General features: G+C 41.0%; 1 protein-coding gene across 14 annotated transcripts in view; it reads right to left on the bottom strand.

Moving 5' to 3' along the window:
* Window positions 1-22,586, bottom strand: part of LOC126354429 (axotactin) — a 547,963-nt gene that overhangs the window by 126,073 nt on the left and 399,304 nt on the right. For all 14 annotated transcript variants that reach the window (XR_007565327.1, XR_007565328.1, XR_007565329.1 and 11 more), the window contains one exon: window positions 14,349-14,505. Coding sequence is in view for 10 of the 14 variants with exons in the window: in XM_050004068.1 (XP_049860025.1) it covers window positions 14,349-14,505 (157 nt within the window). In the remaining 4 variants the exon portion in view is untranslated. The remainder of the gene's footprint in view (window positions 1-14,348; window positions 14,506-22,586) is intronic.

Genomic DNA, 22,586 nt, shown 5'->3' with positions numbered 1-22,586 from the left:
AAATCCATGAATGGCTCCAAGTAGCCAAACACATCCATTTTCAGTCACCAATTGATTCCGTTCCCTGTAAACACAGCCTACACCATAATGGAGCCACATTTGACCAGCTCACTGTTTTCTAGTCATCTAGGGTCCAACCAATAAGGTCACAAGGCCAGGATAGACACTGCAGATGATGTCGTGCTTTTAGCAAAGGCACACATATCTGTCATCTGCTGCCATAGCCCATTAATGCCAAACTTTGTCACTCTGTCGTAATGGGTAATTTCATCATACATCCCAAATTGATTTCTGTGATTATTTCAGACAGTGTTTCTTGTCTGCTAGCACTGACAACACTATGCAAAGCCTGTTATTCTCAGCCATTAAGTGAAGGCTGTCTCCCACTGTGTTGTCCATGGTGAGAGGTAATGTCTGAAATTTGGTATTCTTGGCACATGCTTGTCACTGTGGATCTTGGAATATTGAAGTCCCTAACAATTTCTGAAACAGAATGTCCCATGCTTTTAGCTCCAACTACCATTCTGCGTTTAGAGTCTGTTATTACCCAACATGCAGCCATAATCAGATCAGAAACATTTTCATGTGAAGTACTTGAGTACTCAACCTCAATCAATGCACTGCCCTTTTATACCTTGTACAGGGTGTTTCAAAAATGACCGGTATATTTAAAATGGCAATACAAACTAAACGGGCAGCGATAGAAATACACCGTTTGTTGCAATATGCTTGGGACAACAGTACATTTTCAGGCAGACAAACTTTCGAAATTACAGTAGTTACAATTGTCAACAACAGATGGCACTGCAGTCTGGGAAACTCTATAGTACGATATTTTCCACATATCCACCATGCGTAGCAATAATATGGCGTAGTCTCTGAACGAAATTACCCGAAACCTTTGACAACGTGTCTGGCGGAATAGCTTCACATGCAGATGAGATGTACTGCTTCAGCTGTTCAATTGTTTCTGGATTCTGGCGGTACACCTGGTCTTTCAAGTGTCCCCACAGAAAGAAATCACAGGGGTTCATGCCTGGCAAATAGGGAGGCCAATCCACGCTGCCTCCTGTATGTTTCGGATAGCCCAAAGCAATCACACGATCATAGAAATATTCATTCAGGAAATTAAAGACGTCGGCCGTGAGATGTGGCCGGGCACCATCTTGCATAAACCATGAGGTGTTCGCAGTGTCGTCTAAGGCAGTTTGTACCGCCACAAATTCACGAAGAATGTCCAGATAGCGTGATGCAGTAATCGTTTCGGATCTGAAAAATGGGCCAATGATTCCTTTGGAAGAAATGGCGGCCCAGACCAGTACTTTTTGAGGATGCAGGGACGATGGGACTGCAACATGGGGCTTTTCAGTTCCCCATATGCACCAGTTCTGTTTATTGATGAAGCTGTCCAGGTAAAAATAAGCTTCGTCAGTAAACCGAATGCTGCCCACATGCATATTGCCATCATCAATCCTGTGCACTATATCGTTAGCGAATGTCTCTCGTGCAGCAATGGTAGTGGCGCTGAGGGGTTGCCGCGTTTGAATTTTGTATGGATAGGGGTGTAAACTCTGTCGCATAAGACGATACGTGGACGTTGGCGGCATTTGGACCGCAGATGCAACATGGCGAACGGAAACCCGAGGCCGCTGTTGGATCACCTGCTACCCTAGCTGCGCATAGCCCTCTGTGGTTGCCGTACGCGGTCGCCCTACCTTTACAGCATGTTCATCCGTCACGTTACCAGTTCGCTGAAATTTTTCAAACAGATCCTTTATTGTATCGCTTTTCGGTCCTTTGGTTACATTAAACCTCCAATGAAAACTTCGTCTTGTTGCAACAACACTGTGTTCTAGGCGGTGGAATTCCAACACCAGAAAAATCCCCTGTTCTAAGGAATAAACCATGTTGTCCACAGCACACTTGCACATTGTGAACAGCACACGCTTACAGCAGAAAAACGACGTACAGAATGGCGCACCCACAGACTGTGCTGTCTTCTATATCTTTCATATCACTTGCAGTGCCATCTGTTGTTGAAAATTGTAACTACTGTAATTTCGAAAGTTTGTCTGCTTGAAAATGTACTGTTGTCCCAATCATATCGCAACAAACGGTGTATTTCTATCGCTGCTCGTTTAGTTTTTATTGCCATTTCAAATATACCGGTCATTTTTGAAACACCCTGTATATGCAATGCTACCGCCATCTGTATATGTGCATATCCCTGTTGTTGTTGCTGTGGTCTTCAGTCCTGAGGCTGGTTTGATGCAGCTCTCCATGCTACTCTATCCTGTGCAAGCTTCTTCATCTCCCAGCAACCTACATCCTTCTGAATCTATTTAGTGTATTCATCTCTTGGTCTCCCTCTATGATTTTTACTCTCCACACTGTCCTCCAGTACTAAATTGGTAATCCCTTGATGCCTCAGAATATGACCTAACAAGCAATCCCTTCTTCTAGTCAAGTTGTACCACAAATTTCTCTTCTCCCCAATTCTATTCGATACCTCCTCATTAGTTATGTGATCTACCCATCGTATCTTCAGCATTCTTCTGTAGCACCACATTTTGAAAACTTCTATTCTCTTCTTGTCTAAACCACTTATCGTCCACATTTCACTTCCATATGTGGCTACACTCCATACAAATACTTTCAGAAATGACTTCCTGACAATTAAATCTATACTCAACATTAACAAATTTCTCTTCTTCAGAAACGCTTTGCTTGCCATTGCCAGTCTACATTTTATATCCTCTCTACTTTGACCATCATCAGTTATTTTGCTCCCCAAATAGCAAAACTAATTTACTACTTTAAGCATCTCATTTCCTAATCTATTCCCTCAGCATAATCTGATTTAATTTGACTACATTCCATTATCCTTGTTTTGCTTTTGTTGATGTTCATCTTATATCCTCCTTTCAAGATACTTCCCATTCCGTTCAGCTGCTCTTCCAGGTCCTTTGCTGTCTCTGACAGAATTACAATGTCATCGGCGAACATCAAATTTTTTATTTCTTCTCCATGGATTTTAATTTCTACTCCGAATTTTTCTTTTGTTTCCTTTGCTGCTTGCTCAATATACAGATTGAATAACATCGGGGACAGGATACAACCCTGTCTCACTCCCTTGCCAACTTCTGCTTTCCTTTCATGCCCCTTGACTCTTATAAATGCCACCTGGATTCTGTACAAATTGAAAATAGCCTTTTGTTCCCTGTATTTTAATCCTGCCGCCTTCAGAATCAATGATATTGGTCACGTCAGTGTATATTATACTAGTGACATAATGAAATAGGCAAACATCAATGAGGAAGGACCGTGGGTATTGATTTTCTGTTATTCATATGAGTTCTCTTTTGGACTAGGAAAATGTTCTTAGACAAGAAAGCTAATGTTTGATCCAGTCATAAAATGAAATGTACCGGTACACTTTCAGGAAAGGAACAGATCAGTTTACTGGAATTATGTTTTGAATAAGATAAGCAAGAAGTCACTACCAAAACAGAACTCCTAGTTTTCAGCAACATTAAATACACAAAAAAGTAAGTGCACGATTTTAGTCAGCAACACTGACAAATAAAAAAAATATGAACTAAGTGTAAGATGATGAAACTGATGTGTTGCTAGTAGCACAAGGATAGTCTTGCATTCTGTGATAAATATATGGAAAGCATTTAAGAATGTCTCTTGCAGGTGCTGATGCACACCACGGAGAGATTTGAAATTGAGATTAGAACTTTTATATGTATGACTTTCAGAGCTACATGATAGTCTAAAATGGAGAACTGTTAGGGAGAGGGGGAGTTCCTTCCTTGGAGAGGAAAGAAGGTGCAAGTAATTCCGAAAGGTAGGAGGTGTAACAGTCTTACTTTTCTATGTGTCTATCTGCAGTACTACACATTTTGTTCCCTGAAGGCGGGCACTGGCAAATAATTCTGTCTCAAAACTTATAAGTTCCTTTCTATAAGGTCAATATAATGTAACTGGGGGATAATTGTAGGAAACTGAAATGGAGTGATGAAACAAGTAGTTACTGTTAATAAATACTGACACAGAAGCAATTAATGTAAATTAAGGCCAGATAGGTGGCAAGAATACAAGGACCTGTCGTAGCACTTGTTCCCACCTGTGAAGTTCTGAGAAACTGGTGACTGGGGGAAGAATCCAGATGGCACGTGTGATGAAACAGGCATTGAGGTCACAACTGTCATGTTTATGCTATCGGTATACACCCTCTGTCTCTGCCCATTCATCCTAAATGACAACTTGGTGATAGTCATGACAATGTAAAAGGCCGAACAGTGTTTACACAACAGCTGGTATACAACATGATGTTTCACAGATGGCTCTCCCTTTGATGGCCTATGTTTTGTCAGTTACAGGGCTAGTATAGGTGGTGGTAGGAGGGCACATAGGGAAAGTCTTGCATCGGGGATGGCCACAGGATAGGGAGATCAGTGCAGAAGGAGCATAGGGTCCGACAAGGATACTGCGGAGACTGGGAGGGCGACAAAAAGCTATTCTCAGACAGAGTGGATCTTATTTGAGGGGCTGATTTTAGGAAGTCATGGCCTTGTCAAAGTAGCTGATCAAAGTCCAGGATACTACTGACAAGTGGTGTGCTCCAATGTTGTTTTTTTGGAGTGATCAGTAGTGCTAGGATTGGATATGATGGCCAAGAAAATCTGCTTTTGTACTTGGCTGGTAGGGTAATTACGTCCAGTGAAATCTGACGTGAGAGTGGTGGTGTGTTGCTGTAAACAGTCTGCATCTGAACAAACACATTTGTCTCAGATGCCATTGGGGAGGGAACGTTTGACATGGAAAGGATGGCAACTTTCATAATGTAAGTACTGTTGTTTGTTAGTAGGTTTAATGTGGCCAGGAGCATGTAGCTGGCCTTCAATGAGGATGAGATTAATGTCAAGGAAAGTGGTATGACATTCAGAGTAGGACAGGGCGTATAGATGGACGAGGAAAAAAAATTCCCGGATCTTTCCCGGATTTCCCGGTTAAAAATACACTTTCTCCCAGATGAAAATACACTTTTCCCACGTTATGTAACAGTATACTTTTCCTCAGAACTGTAAAACTTATCAATGCTTTCAGTTTTATACACAGGCATAGAATTTCCCGGCACTTTAGAAAACGAAACTCAGGGGAAAAAACACATTTCAGAAAGATGTCTGATGTGCAGCAATATGTACACCGCGTATTTTCATATTAATTCGAATTCCACCAAACATCGCATGTTACTTTCCAAAGGATTTAAATCGAGACTGCGATGCACTTTTGTAAGCCAGTTATAGCTCATGTCAAACGATTTTGCCAGCCAATGACAGCGGATATTCAGAGCATAGGACACGTGATGTAGTCAGCCAATCATGGTTAAGTAGTGCAAACACACAAATAGGAAAAGATAATGGTTTAAATTAATGTATATAATGATGCTACAAGAAAAGAAAAGATTTCACGTATAATATTGGTCTCTAAGATTAATAAGCTACAAGAGAAGCTAAGCTTTCACATATAATGTTGTTTTTTTTTGCGTGTGCTATACTTTAAGAAACATCACACAACTGTGCCAGTAAAATTTTTAACAATGACATAAATGTCTGATCTTCTGGGCTCGAAAATATTCTAGCTGGTTGTCCTCAAATATTTGATTTTTGGATGGGAATCAAACGCTCTGTGATTTAAGCAATTCATAGGACATTCACGCACAGAGTTCACCTTGTGTAACAGGAAATTTCCTTTGAAAGTAATCTTCTCAAACAACCATTCAGAATATTTTCCTGTGATCTGTTAGAAATAGATTCGTTTCAGCCGTTGTGAGCACCAGATAACAGGTGTCACCGCACTTTCCCACCTGCAATGGCACAGGAAGCCCGTATGTTCGTAGGTGTAAAACATTGAAAGACATTAGAGGATACTCCAAGAGCATGGGAATATTGTGGACCATAATTCGGCTTAAAGTGCACATTCAGATGTAAATTTTCTAGGAGTACCTGTACTGTATTATCTCATGTTCAGTTCTTTATTATGGACTAATCCCATACGTGGTAGAAGATGAAAACATGAACTTAAAATACAGTGAACAGTTGAAACTAGCCAATAGCGTGGAATTAAACACTTCATTCCAAATAAATTGACTGCCTCAGCAGAAAAGATTAATAAAAGTAGAATTTCTTTTAAAAAAATGACAAAAATAACTTCATTGTTCTGCAAGGAAATTAACACTTGATTCTCAGAAAGGTGGAAACAATATAAAATCTGCAACTAATAACATATTTTGATGATCATGATGATGATGAGGTCCCATACTCCGAGGAGTGTTGGGGACGATGTGGGGAGACCCTTCCATAATTATGTGAATGTCTTTTAATTCACTAGATAGTTCCCACCCACAGAAATCCATTTTGTTTTCATTTGACGTGAGAGCAACAAATGAAGAGGAAACAGCAAAATCACTTAACATAAACACGGGTCACATGGATACTACCCACCTCCCCACTATAACTCAGACTGCTCCGTGCTTCAGGTTCGGATCTACGATATTTCTCAACCACAGCAATATTAGATAGTGGTGCTCCCCGTCTCTCAAGCATTTGAGGTAGGACGCCAAAATATAAAAAAACTTTTTCAAAAATATCTTCATTTTTTAGCGCACATCTTTCTGAAGATGTCTGATACATAAAACATATATGTTTGAGAGCAGTGCCTCTTCAGACAGCATTCGTCCATCGCAAGTCTCTGTCTATTGCTCTAATTCAAATGTGTAATTGTAATGGGTGCCATCAAACTGTATTCAGGCCAGTGGAAATTAAAATCTCCTATGGTGCCTCTACTGCTCCCAGTCGGCCGGTTTGACATCCTGCCCCTCTTTAAAAAAATCTCACAATTAATACTGGATGGGATTATTTGTAACCAGCAGAACAAGAACTCTTCTGAAAATCTGCAGTCTTTATTGCCTATTAGCTAATAACTTGCTGTTTTGTGTGACATAAAATTAAATGTAGGATACATAAAATGAGTACAGGCAAGGGACAAGCAAGACAGTACACTTCTCTTCAATCCTTAAGATGGTAAGACAGAGATTTAGGAACCAGGTTTTAAATTGTAAGACATTTCCAGGGGCAGATGTGGACTCTGACCACAATCTGTTGGTTATGGCCTGTAGATTAAAACTGAAGAAACTGCAAAAAAGTGGGTACTTAAGGAGATGGGACCTGGATAAACTAAAAGAATCAGAGGTTGTACGGAGTTTCAAGGAGAGCATAAGGGAGCAATTGACAGGAATGGGGGAAAGAAATACAGTAGAAAAAGAATGGGTAGCTTTGAGGGATGAAATAGTGAGGGCAGCAGAGGATCAAGTAGGTAAAACACAAGGGCTGGTAGAAACCCTTGGGTAACAAAAGAAATATTGAATTTAATTGATGAAAGGAGAAAATATAAAAATGCACTAAATGAAGCAGGCAAAAAGGAATACAAGCGTCTCAAAAATGAGATCAACAGGAAGTGCAAAATGGCTAAGCAGGGATGGCTATAGGACAAATGTAAGGATGTAGAGGCTTATCTCACTAGGGGTAAGATAGATACTGCCTACAGGAAAATTAAAGAGACCTTTGGAGAAAAGAGGACCACTTGTATGACTATCAAGAGCTCCGATGGAAACCAAGCTCTAAGCAAAGAAGGGAAAGCAGAAAAGTGTAAGGAGTATATAGAGGGTCTATACAGGGGCGATGTACTTGAGGACAATATTTTGGAAATGGAAGAGGATGTAGATGAAGATGAAATGGGATATGCGATACTGCGCGAAGAGTTTGACAGAGCACTGAAAGACCTGAGTCGAAACAAGGCCTCGGGAGTAGACAACATTCCATTAGAACTACTGAGGACCTTGGGAGAGCCAGTCCTGAGGAAACTCTACCATCTGGTGAGCAATACGTATGAGACAGGCGAAATACCCTCAGACTTCAAGAAGAATATAATAATTCCAATCCCAAAGAAAGCAGGTGTTGACAGATGTGAAAATTACTGAACTATCAGTTTAATAAGTCACAGCTGCAAAATACTAACACAAATTCTTTACAGATGAATGGAAAAACTGGTAGACGCCAACCTCGGGGAAGATCAGTTTGGATTCCGTATAAATGTTGGAACACGTGAGGCAATACTGACCCTACGACTTATCTTAGAAGAAAGATTAAGGAAAGGCAAAACTACATTTGTAGAATTTGTAGACTTAGAGAAAGCTTTTGACAATGTTGACTGGAATACTCTCTTTCAAATTCTGAAGGTGGCAGGGGTGAAATACAGGGAGAGAAAGGCTATTTTCAATTTGTATAGAAACCAGATGGCAGTTATAAAGAGTTGAGGGGCATGAAAGGGAAGCAGTGGTTGGGAAGGGAGTGAGACAGGGTTGTAGCCTCTCCACGATGTTATTCAATCTGTATATTGGTCAAGCAGTGAAGGGAACAAAAGAAAAATTTGGAGTAGGTATTAAACTTTGAGGTTCGTTGATGACATTGTAATTCTGTCAGAAACAGCAAAGGACTTGGAAGAGCAGTTGAACGGAATGGACAGTGTCTTGAAAGGGGGGTATAAGATGAACATCAACAAAAGCAAAACAAGGATAATGGAATGTAGTCGAATTTAGTCGGGGGATGCTGAGCGAATTAGATTAGGAAATGAGACACTTAAGGTAGTAAAGGAGATTTTCTATTTGGGCAGCAAAATAACTGATGATGGTTGAAGTAGGGAGGATATAAAATGTAGACTGGCAATGGCAAGGAAAGTGTTTCTGAAGAAGAAAAAATTGATAACATCGAGTATAGATTTAAATGTCAGGAAGTGGTTTCTGAAAATTTTTGTATGGAGTGTAGCTATGTATGGAAGAGAAACGTGGATGATAAATAGTTTAGACAAGAAGAGAATAGAAGCTTTCGAAATGTGGTGCTACAGAAGAATGCTGGAGATACGATGGGTAGGTCACATAACTAAAGAGGAGGTATTGAATAGAATTGGGGAGAAGAGGAGCTTGTGGCATAACTTGACGAGAAGAAGGGATCGGTTGGTATGACATGTTCGGAGGCATCAGGGGATCACCAATTTAGTATTGGAGGGCAGCGTGGAGGCTAAAAATCGTAGAGCAAGACCAAGAGATGAATACACTAAGCAGATTCAGAATGCTGTGGGCTGCAGTAGGTACTGGGAAATGAAGAAGCTTGCACAGGATAGAGTAGCATGGAGAGCTGCATCAAACCCGTCTCAGGACTGAAAACCACAACAACAACAACAACAACAACACAACACAGGTGGTATACAGAGTGGAAATCAAGACCGAACGTGCTGAATCTTATCTGAAGGATTGGCATTTGACTTACTGAAGGTACCACCAGATGGAGAGCTGAACCCTGCCCAGTCACTTTCAGAATTCCACTTTTCTAGGTGCTATTGCCTTCCAAAGAACCCTCGGTGATCCTATTTAGTGAGTTAAATGTGCAATGAAGCTTTGGGGATTATATCACTGTTATGTTGAACCACATGTATGATCCAGAAAAGAAGCCATATTGCCAAGAAACAGTGGCTCTTTCTTTTGGGAAAAGTGTTGAAGGGAAAAGAAGAAGGATGAAGGACAAGATCTGGCAAGGTATAGGAAATAGGGAAAGTTAAGCGAAAGACACCAAAAATCCTGTTCAGTTGAGAATTATTGCACATGATGAGAAGGAAAGATTGATTGTTGGGGCCTCACTGGACAAGATTTGAAAACCTGAGGCAGAGGACGGGGTAATAAGGAAGGCAGACATCATCAGATATGCCATCTGGATTCTCCCTCCTGACACCAGTTTCTCAGAGCTACAGAGGTGGGAACTGATGGTCCATGTGCTTGGTTCTCACCATCCATGTGGTTGAATGGTCTAAATTTATGTTAATCTCTTTGGTCTCAGCATTTCTTTTCAGTAAATATTCCTTTTCTTCACTCCTTTTCAGTGTTTTCTATATTTTATTTTCTGACATCCTGACCTGCATACAACACTTAGCTTCCCACTCTTATTAACTCTTGAATAACTTGTTTTTTAGTAATCTCTGTCTTGCTTGTCATCCTATACTCCAATTTTGTGCTCTTGGGTTTTCAAATCTTGAGTGGTGCAGTCCCCAACAGTCAGTCTTTCCTTCTCATCCCATGTGGTAAGTCTCCTCTGACCCAGAGTTCTGGGAAACTTTCCCCCTTCCCAAACCTCACCAGTCCTTTCCCTTTAACCTTTCTGCTAGAAGAAGGATCTTTGGCTCCAAAAACTTGCACATTTCCACAACTTTTATATGTGTTTTTTTCTGCCTCCACTTGGGGAGTAAATTTTTATCTATCCAGCTATATTTTACCAACATTTTCCAATTATATTTTATTTTTAATATTTACTCATTTTTGTTAATTTACCAATAATATTTACACTGAAGAGCCAAAGAAACTGGTACACCTGCCCAATACCCTGAAGGGCTTCCATGAGCATGCAGAAGTGCCACAACAGGGTGTGGCATGGACTCGACTAATGTCTGAAGTAGTACTGGAGGGAACTGACCCCATTAATCCTGCAGGGGTGTCCATAAATCCATAAGAGTATGAGGGGGTGGAAATCTCTTCTGAACAGCGCATTGCAAGGCACCACCAATATGCTCAATAATGTTCATGTCTGGGGACTTTGATGGCCAGTGGAAATGTTTAAACTCAGAAGAATGTTCCTGGAGCCAGTCTGCACAAATTCTGGATGTGTGGGGTGTCTCATTGTCCTGCTGGAACTGCCCAGAATGCACAATGGATACATAGACATATCAGGGTTCTCATATTACTCCAGCTGCACATGTCCCACAACATTACAGAGCCTTCAGCAGCTTGAACAGTCCCCTGCTGAAATATAGGGTCCATGGATTCATGAGGCTGTCTCCATACTTGTACACATCTATCTGCTGAATACAATTTGAAATGAGACTCGTCTGGGCAGGCTGTTTCTCAACAGTCCAATGTTGATGCTGACACACCCAAGTGAGGTGTAAAGCTTTGTTTTGTGCAGTCACCAAGGGTACGAGTGTGAGCCTTCTCCACCAAAAGCCCATATTGATGATGTTTCATTGAATGGTTCACATGGTGACACTTGTTGATGGCCCAGCATTGAAATCTGTAGCAATTTGTGGAAGGGTTGCACTTATGTCATGTTGAACAACTCTTTTCAGTTAACATTGGTCCCATTCTTGCAGGATCTTTTTCTGGCCACAGCGATGTCAGAGATTTGATGTTTTACCAGATTCCTGATATTCATGGTACACTCGTGAGTGAAATGGTCGTATGGGAAAATCCCCACTTCATTGCTACCTCTGAGATGCTGTGTCCCATCACTCATGCACTGACTATAACACCATATTCAAACTCACTTACATCTTGATAACCTGACATTGTAGCAGTAATAACTGATCTAACAACTGCACCAGACACTTTTTGTCTTATATAGGCACTGCCAACTGCAGCACCATATTCTGCCCATTTACTTATCTCTGTATTTGAATATCCATGCCTATACCACTTCAGTGTAGATATTCATAGCAAGAGTACATTTCAGTTCAATTATTCAGCAGCAAATAGCCATCTGTACTCTTCTGTTTTAGTGATGATGTTTCATATGTGTTAATGCAAATTTGGTTTCTCCAAGGGTCTTGCGTCTTCAACAATATTTTATTTAATACAGTCTTGGTAACTGAACATATGACATGTGTAATGTAGGTATGTTTGTCAAGAATCTGTTTACGAACAATAGTGGTCTCTGTAAATAACAGCCAGTTAGCATATCTCCAGCACATATGTAAATTTTTTGGCTCCAGCACATTTGTAAACTTTTTGGCTCCAAAACTTTAACTATCCTGATTAATAATAATTTGATCTCTCGCCAAAAGTGTGTGGCTGTTTAGCATATTATACATGGCTGTGCCTGCTGGGCTTGTGTTCTTGGTTACTATGGATGTCACATGTGGTTTTCAGGATATGAACAAAGTGTGCTTTGTTTAGTCTGGAGATGATTTGTGATTGGATCCTCTTATGTTGATTTTGTTCTGGTGTAACCACAAGTGCTGGAATGAAGAGGAAGAATGCAAGTCAGAGAAGGTGGTGAGGCAACTTCAGCCAATAGTCCGCTGATGAGGACCACACCTCGACAGGAGCGACCTTTGCAAGAAGTGAATATAAGCGCGACTCCTGCCAGACTCGACTGGACATTACTGGACAGGATTCACAGAGTATTAGCATGGCCTAGCAGAGAGTGCTATGATATCGGATTGTACTGATCCATACTCATTGCTTGTTTGAACATTGTGTATAGCGATGACTCGGGTTTGTGTTGCATGTCGCCCATCACTTGTAACATCCTTGTACAATAAAGTTAAGTATTGTCAACATGCTTGATTGAAATAAGACTACTAATGGTATTTGCTTGAATTGTTGTATAGCATTTCAAGAATGCAACGTCCCTTAGGCACCCTATATGAGACAAGTGGGTAGGACCCCACATTTGGCAACAAGGGCTCAACAGATTTCTCATTATAACAAATGTTTTTCAATCCATGTTGGAAATAAACTTCTGAAACTCTGGCAGGAATCAGCAATTCACAGAGGAATGCTATTGGCAGGAGCAGAAAATTACCAATTGCCTACGTTCTGTTTTGGAATCTGATAGGCTGAAAGGCTGAAACTGGAAACAGTTTCATGGTGAGGTTTCCAGTTTTCTTAGTGAGTGTTGTGGTTTAGTGAACATCTGCATGCTTGGGAATAACTCCTAGTAAATACACTGAAATCGAAACTTCAAGTTTTGCACACTATCAATATTAGCAAGATGAAATCATGCAGCACAAGGTACACTACGTGATAAAAAGTATCTGGACACCTGGCTGAAAATGACTTACATCAGCAATGCTGGAATTCAATATGATGTTGGCCCAACCTTAGCCTTGATGACAGTTTCCACTCTTGCAGGCATACATTCAATCAGATGCTGCAAAGTTTCTTGGGGAATGGCAGTCCATTCTTCACAGAGTGCTGCACTGAGGAGAGGTACCGATGTCGATCGCTGAGGCCTGGTATGAAGTCGGCATTCCAAACAATCCCAAAGGTGTTCTTTAGGAGTCAGGTCAGGACTATGTGGAGGCCAGTCGATTACAAGTGTGTTATTGTTGTGTAACTGCTCTGCCACACGCCGTGCATTATGAACAGGTGCTCGATCATGTTGAAAGATGCAATTGCCATCCCTGAAATGCTCTTCAACAGTAGGAAGCAAAAAGGTGCTTAAAAAATCAATGTTGGCTTTTGTCACACAAAACAACAAGGGGCACATGCCCCCTCCATATAAAATACGATCACACCATAACACCACCACCTCCCAGTTTTACTGTTGGCACTACACATACTGGCAGATGTTGTTCACCAGGCATTCGCCATACCCACAACCTGCCATCAAATTGTTACATTATATACCATGATTCGTCACTCTACACAACATTTTTCCACTGTTCAATCATCCAATGTTTACGCTCCTTGCACCAAGCGAGGCATCGTTTGGCATTTACTGGCGTGATGTGTGGGTTATGAGCATCCGCTCAACTGTGAAATCCATTTTCTCATCTCCTGCCTAAATGTCATAGTACTTGTGGTGGATCCCGATGCAGTTAGGAATTCTTGTGTGATGGTCTGGATAGATGTTTGTCTATTACACATTTTGAACCTCTTCAACTGTTGGTGGTCTCTATCAGTCAACAGATGAGGTCAGGCTGTACACTTTTGTGCTTTACATGTCCATTCACACTTCCATTTCAGTATCACATTGGCGACGGTGGACCTAGGTATGTTTAGGAGTGTGGAAATCTTGCCAACAGACGTATGACACATGTAACACCCAATCACCTGACCATGTTCGAAGTCCGTGAGGTCCGCGGAGTGTCCCATTCTGCTCTCTCATAATGTCTAATGACTAGTGAGGACGCTGATATGAAGCACATGGCAGGAGGTGGCAGCACAATGCATCTAACATGAAAAAATGTATGTTTTAGGTGGTGTCCAGATACTTTTGATCACATAGTGTATGAACAAGTGGCATCAAATCAGTTGATTCAAACAATTGTTATGTTTAGGAAGACAATGATGGTAAAGTTTGTGTTTTGGTCCCATACAGATATATCTCTTATGGACGTAAATCCAATGAGCAAAATGTTTTGTTAGGTAGATTGGTTTTTCAATGCAACTTACTTTAATTCTCAAACACAAACTACATAAAACTGATAACAAGTATTCTGGTTAAGATACTTACTTGAGAGGCAACCATTGAAACTTTTATAGGCCGTAAATCTAGGATCTGTTGTATTTAATCCACCAACTTGAACTTCATTGGCACCCTGTTCACCTGTAGGGAGATCAGAGAGACTGAGTACTCCTGTTGGCTCTAGTTTGATATTCTCATGATCAATCTGAAACAAACATAAAAATTTGTTGCAGATGAATTACAATATTTATTCTCAACCTGTTTTAGTACCTAACTGATTTAATGCAATGATCTGCAAATTTCTATTTGTATCATAACATTTGACAAAAAGAGAGACAGGTTCATGTGTTATAGTGCAGTACATTGCAACACTGATGGAATGACAGATGTTAATATTTGTTGTGACAAGATACAATATGACCCATGTTGGACCATGGTATCATTCTACTTTAATACAAGAATGCAGCACAGAGATTAAGGAAACAAGAAGATGTACAAGCTAGTTAGGTATGTGATTAATTCTTTTGTGCTAATTATTTGTGAATGAGATGACATGGTACACATGGAATTAATACCTGTCATTTACCAAATGATGAAAAAATTATCATTTACTTGGTGACATCTGGTTTCTGAAATGTTAGCTCAGAAATGAGATAACATGTTGGGACTAGAGAACACACACTAAACCTGGATTGTATGATGAAATTTATCATTGTTATACAGGGAGGGAAGATTTTCTGTCACATGTGTTCCAGAATTAGTTTTAAGAAATCAGCAATGGGTGTTATTTATTTGTCTATATACTGTATAAATGTTCTATGGAATATTGGAGTCCTTTAGAAACCAAAACTGTAGCTTTGACAATATATTACTAGTAGTCGGATGTTTGAGAAGTCATTTGTATTTTATCTTTCCTAAAATTTTCAAGAATGCTGACAAAATTAAAACTGGACTAAAGTTTAATGACATTTCTTTAACTTTTTGCTTGTACAAACTCTTAATGTTTTGCCATATCAAGAACGATATCAACACTTCTTGGTTTGAAACCCTAAGACATCAACCACTAGATAAGAAGTTTGTCCGTATAGTAAATCCTTTTTTCTGAAAGCCAGATTGACATTTATTATTAACAGCAATTTGGCCAAAATGTTTGACACTCCTAGCACATGATAATATTTCAAATATTTTTGAAATTTCAGTTACTAATAAAATCAGTCTGAAGTTACTCAGATCTGTGGCATCTCCCGTTTTGGAAAGCAGGTTTTACAATGGCAAACTTTATTCAGTCAGGAAATAGACCATGTTACACTGATGCATTAACTGCATGACAATACTTTTCTACTTATTTCATTTGTGGAGATTTTAATTAGGTACTTACGAAACTTTTAATGCCAGATGGATTTCTCATGGGCAATGGTTCTCTACAGTTATCTAGTTGTTAAGGAACAAACAGTTACCACACCACAACTTATGGAACTTTGTTGCTTAAAGGTTTCTAGCTAGACTTGACCTATAGCCCATATAATCAGTAAATCTTTGGAAGTGTAAATTAAAGAACTTAGCTAAAATGTCACATCAAAACCACAATCCAGTCAGATCCAAAGACAGAGTTGTCAATGAAGTACAACACTTAGAACAGAAAGCACATGTATATTGACACCATTGTATAACCAAAACAGAACTGATCTCCTGGATAGAGAGGGTAGTTATTTATACAAACAAAGAATATTTCAGATATACAAACATTAAAAGCATGAGCTATTTTAAGAAACTTCCAGAAATGATAAATACATAATATCAAATAACTGATGGTGGTCAGATACGAACTGGCGCTCACAGCATGCCAGCTAGCAACACTAACTGCTATCCTACAGCAACACTAACCACTGTACTACACTGCCTGTAGCAGAGATCATGGCAATATCATGCTCATCATCATTTTACTATTATTATTATTGTGGCTAGAAATGATGTTGTACACACTAGTGGATGGTTTCCAGCTCTGTTTTTTACTGCACCTATCACCTTTTCAGTCTATTATATGATTTGTTAATTTGATTTAGAATTATATAATAGTGAAGAAGTTCAATCTTTCTGAGTTATTTGAAGATACAAGGTGGTTATAATTCAACTAATGGTGTTCAGAGTGCTGCATTGTGGGCTTTTACATCTCAGGAGACAAACATTGTAGGTATGTTCATTAATCAGTACACTTGCACAGAATGCTGGAAAAAATAATGGTTCCACTTTTTCCACCAGGGGAAAATATGGCGCTGTGGGCAGTCAGAATGTGGTGTGGGTTCAGGAAAAGGGGAAGAATTATTATGTTCTGTCTGCCTGGTAGTTATTTACTCCATACACCAGGCAGGCTATATGGGCAGCTGTCTCACCAGGAGGACATTGGTGAATGGCTTTGATCAAAACAGAGAAATTTCCTTGTATGGCCTGGGCTATTTTCCATTGAGTTACATGTCATATCCATGGTGTGTGGGGGTGCCTAACTCGCCAACAGAGCACTGCCAGCAGAGCACTCTTTTGCTACATATGCACACCACCCACTCCTGACTATTTAGGCCACTGCTGGACGATGTCAAGTCAGTTATGCCCAATGCCTCAAGTCAGCAGCATCAGCTGTTCCATCCAGCTGCATCAGCAGTTCAGTTACAGTGCTACCAATTGGCAGTACTAGCCGTTTTGTCTCAACACTCTTAGCCAGCAGCACTGGTACATTAACAACCCACATCTTCACGCTACTGCCTGCCATTATCTTGGGTCTCATCATGTAGAGAAAGACATTTCCGTTGTACATAGTTGTGTGGATATTCATCCAAAGATATTATAACTGAGTTTCATTTTGTTAATAAATTGAGTATTTTAAAAGTGTATTTGATCACTCCTTAGTATGAGGACATTTTACTTGCTAACAATGGTTCTGGTAAATTTATTAGGATATAGTAATCAGTTACAATGTTTGTTTAGTTTGGTCTTCCAACTGCTGCACCCATAACATAGCATAGTCTATAGTTGCTTGCAGCATATCTGGTTTAATCAGAGTGATATGTTGTTGTATGCTATCCTTCACATCATGAAGAGTCCAGATACAACCCTGATAGACACAATCTTTCAGATATCCCCACAACCAGAAGCCACAACACTTAAAGTCAGGAGATCTGGAGGGCCACACATCTTGAAATTGCTTAGAGATGACGAAGTCATTACTGAAGGTTTCTTGAAGCAAATCTTTCACCTGGCAAGCAACTTGTGGTGTTGTCTTATCTTGCATGAAAACAGTGGTGTGGAGACAGTTGTGTTCTTGCAAAGCCCGACTCACGTGTTGCACAATGAGCTCCTAATAATATGTAGATGTCACTGTTCACCTAACAGGCCCACAAAGTGTCATCCCCTTGACGTAAAATGGACTGAAAAAGCTTGTGAAAACAAGCCGCACAGCCACATAAGTGGAGTGCAGTGGATGTTCCTGCACAACATGTGGTGGAGTAGAACCCCATATGCAACAGTTCTGTGCATCCATGGCATCATGCAGAGTAAAATGTGCATTGTCCCTTCCCCAGCCACAAATGCATTTTCATCCACGCAAAAAGCAATGGACAAACTCATGGCATTGTAGCCTACATTGGGGTTTCATTTGGTGCACATTCTGAATCGTGCAGGCATACCAGCGTAAAATGCACCACAACATCTTTTCAACTGTTGACCAGAGGAGAGAGATTTCCCATGACATAGCTTGAGCACCAGCTGCATAATGTGAGGCGTAAGCTACAAGGTCAGCTACAGCTACATCAACTTCATCAACAACTGCCATATGAATGAGCTGCATCCCTCTCCATGCTGCAACATGTAATTCACCTGTTTCTTCAAATTTCTTGATCATATTCCTTAGCCTATTTATTAACATGGGCCTCTTTGCAGCTGTTTGTGTTGGCAGAGGAGTGCAGTGCTATTATTGCTGCTGTTCTAAAAAAAAAAAACAACTTTACCAGCACTGCACGGTCTTTCCTCTCAACAGCCATTGCATTTCATATAGAAAATTTCAATCTTCCTAACCCTTTACACCAGCAGATGCTTCACAAAACAACTCAACATGTGTCATCAAGCAACAAACAGCATACTGATGTGAAAACAAGAAACATTTCAGACTCTGACTGCTTACAGTGCCATATTTTCACCTGGTGGCAGAAATGGAATTATTAATTTCTTCAGCATACTCCATGAGCTCACTGATCAATGAATGCTTCTATGATGTTTCAGCATCCTGTGACGTGTACAGACCATACTGCAGCGATCGGAACACCATCTGTTTAATTATAGCCATGCGGTACTTATTCATTTTCCTCTCAGATCTACTTTCCAGGATCCACTGCTTTTTTGTATCTCTTATGGGGAAAATGGTCTCATGTATTAATTGACTTCAAGTTTTTAACTGCCTTAGTTCTGATTTGACTTACATAATGACCATCTTATGCAATAGGGCCCATGATATAGAATATTAGGTGGATAGCCATAGTTTCCACATTTATAGAAGAGAAGCATTTTACCATTAGTGAGGAAGATGCATCAAACTACTAAACAAGATACCATGCTCTTACGCCAGAATGAGTTAAGTCAAGTTCCTCTACAGTTGATTTAAACATCTCTCTTCTAGCATTAACTAACTAATTCCCACTTTTAGTTGCTTCCTCCTGGCTACTTTCCTTCTCATGTTTATGATATTGGTAATGTGTTTTCTCATATCAGCCAAAGATGTAATTATTTTGATAACCTTGAGGAATACATCTTTTTTGTAGCTGATTTATGAGTCCAGCAAGACTTCAGCATTTATTTCAAATAGAAATTATCCCTCTAATGTTAGCACCTGTTTAGAAATTCAAGGTTTTGGTATATATTCAATGATAGGGTCTGGAGGCCAATGCTGTAGGTTGTAGGTTTGAGTTTGTAACAGGTTTGCTGTGATTGGATATTAAATTTTCAAAGGTTTTCTTTACTTAACATAGCGCAACATCACAAATGAGTACCAAGACATACATGTTCAAGTCTTTTCTACAACACCTGCAGAAATAGTCAGGAGAGTTTCATTCTAACTAACAAGAAACATGACAGTGGTGGAAATGCTGGCAGGAAAATTTAAAGTGGAGGACCTCCCTTATTGGATTAAATAAAAAAATATATCCATATACGACTATACTAAAAAAAATCAAACAATGTGAACTCCACATATGGTTATCAACAATTAGCAAATGACAGACTGCTACTTACCATAAAAAGAGATGTTAAGTTGCATACAGGCACAATTAAAAGGCAATTACCCAAAGATTTTGGCCACAGCATTCATCAGCAAAAGAGAAACACACACCATTCATACACACAAACAAGCACACCTCACACACACACACACACACACGAGTGCCAGCTCTAATAGCTCTGGCCAGAATGCAGCTATCATGTGGGATGGGGGCAGCAATCTGGAGGGGACAAGAAAGAGAAAAGAATAGTAATGTACCAGTGGGGGGACAGGGGAACGCTGTCTGGCAGAGTGTGCAGGAACTAGAATGCCAACAGACCCAGTGTCAGTAGGTTTTGGGGAAGGGAGGCGGGGAAAAAAACAGCAAAAAGAAGTGGAGCAGCGAAAGTTAGGTGTATGCATTGGCAGAGGGCAGCAAACAAAGAGACTGGGAGACGAGAATGGGGAGGAGATGATAGGACAGAGGGGGTGCAAGTTGTTGGGTGGAGGGTGTGGGGACAGTACGATACAGTAGGTTGATGCTGGGGTAATTACAGGAGCGGAGCATGTGTTGTAAGGCTAACTGCTATCTGTACAGTTGTACAGTTCAGAAAAGTTGATCGTGGAGGGGAGGGTCCAGCTGGCTCAGGTAATGAAGCAGCCATTGAAATCAAGCAAGTTATGCTCAGCTGCATCTTGTGCCACAGAGTGGTCTACTTTCTATTGGCCAGTTTGGTGGTAGCCTTCATTCTTGTGGGCATCTGGTTGGTAGTCACGCCAAATAACAGTATGTTCAGTGGTTGCAGCAGATCTAGAAAATAACATGGCTGCTTTCACAGATGATCCGGCCCCTGATGAGGTAGGGTAAACCTGTGGCAGGACTGGAATAGGAAGTGCTGAGTGTATGAATTGGGGATATCTTGCACCTGAGACTTCCACAGGGATACGATCCTTGTGGCAAGGGGTTTAAGTTGGGAGTGGCATTGGGGCAGACTAGGACGTTGTGAAGGTTGCAAGGGGGATGGAACACCACTTAAGGACAGGTGGGAATGATCTCGAGTAGGATTTCTCTCATTTCAGGGCATGATTATAGGTAATAAATAGGTAGTCCAGCATCCCACATCAAAGAGACCAACCACTTCCTTCACTGATTCTCCACCATCCCCATCCATTTACCTCCTGGATCCCTAATTGTCACTGTTGACACCACCTTTATGATCACCAACATCCCTCGCACCCATGGTCTTACTACAATTGAACACTATCTTTCCCAACTTCCTTCAGGCTCCAAACCCACTACGTCATTTCTCCTACACCTTACTAACTTTATCCTAACATACAGCTACTTGTACTTCAAAGTGAAGGCATACAAACAAATCCACATCACAGCCATATGCACCCACATGGCACCCTCATACTCCAACCTGTTTATGGGCCATCTAGAGGAGATCTTCCTAGCCTTCCAAAACGCCAAAACCTTAATCTGGTTCACGTTCATTGATGGTATCTTCATGATCTGGACTCAGGGACAAAACACCCTATCTTCAGTTCTTCACAGCCTCAACACCTTCTCTTCCATCTGCTTCACTTGATCCTCCTGAATCCAGCATGCCACCTTCCTAGACATTGGGCTCTCTGATGGCTCCATCTGCACCTCTGTTGATATTAAACCCACCAACCACCAACAGTACCTGCATTTTGACAGCTGTCATCCCTTTCACACCAAAAGGCCCTCCCATACAGCCTGACCAACCCAGGGCAGCGTTTCTGCAATGACAAAAACTCCTTTGCTCAGTACGATAATGGTCTCACTGAGGCCTTGTCAGACAGGCACTATCCCCCAGACCTAGTCTGCAAACAACTCCCCAGTCCTCTCACCACCCCCAAGAACTGGCCACAGAGCAATACCCCCTTCATCACACAGTATCACCCCTAACTGGAACCATTGGACCACATCCTACACCAGGCCTTTGATTATCTACCACCATGTCCTGAAATGAGGGACATCTAACCCTATATCCCTCCTAAAGTGATGTTCCTTTGCCTACCCAACCTCCATGACATCCTAGTCCATCCCTATGTCACTCCCATCCCAACCCCTTGGCACAGGGATCATATCCCTGTGGAAGACTCAGGTACAAGACGTCCCCAGTCCAAGCATCCAGCACTCCCTATTCCAGTCCTGTCACAGGTTTATACTACCCCATCACAGACCGGATTGCCTGTGAAAGCTCCCATGTCATTTATCAACCCTGCTGCAACCATTGCATAGCTTTCTATATTGGTACGACTGCCAACCAGCTGTCCACAAGGATGAATGGCCACTGCCAAAGTGTGGCACAACATGCAGGAGAGCATAAAATGCTTAACTTCAGTGGCTGCTTCACTACTCAATCCGTCCGGATCTTCCCCTCCACGATCAGCTTCTCTGAACTGTGCGGATGGTAGTTACTGTTACAACACATTCTCTGCTCCCTAATTATTTCAGCCTCAACCGATGGTAACATACTGTCCCCACAAACCTCAACCCAACAATTTGCACCCCCTCTGCCCTATCATCTCCTACCCATTCTCACCTCCCTCTTTGTTTGCTACCCTCTGCCAATGCATACACCTAACTTTCCCTGCTCCTCTCCTTTTGACTCCTTTTTTCCGCACCTCCCAGCCCCACTACATCCTAATGTTGTGCCTGATTTTGGCATTGTAGTCTCTGCACACTCTGCCAGACAGCATTCCCCTGTCCCTCCACCAGCACACTACTATTCTTTCCCATTCCACGCCTCTTCCAGTTTGCTGCTGCCACCCCACGTGACAGCTGCATTCTGGCCTGAGCTGCTGGAGATAGTGGTTATGTGTGCTTGAGGTGTGCTTGCTTGTGTGTATGAATGGGGATGTTTCTCTGTTTCTCTTTTGTTGATGAAGGCTGTGGCCAAAAGCTTTGTGTAAGTGTCTTTTAATTGTGACTGTCTGCAACTTGACGTTTCTTCTTTATGGTAAGTAGCAATATATATTTTCCCACATTGTTGTTAACTGTAATCATTTATTTT

Source organism: Schistocerca gregaria, chromosome 3 (genome assembly GCF_023897955.1).
Source record: "Schistocerca gregaria isolate iqSchGreg1 chromosome 3, iqSchGreg1.2, whole genome shotgun sequence".
Classification (NCBI taxonomy): domain Eukaryota; kingdom Metazoa; phylum Arthropoda; class Insecta; order Orthoptera; family Acrididae; genus Schistocerca; species Schistocerca gregaria.
Note: the sequence above shows the minus strand (reverse complement) of the source record. Positions and strands in the feature narration are given on the sequence as shown.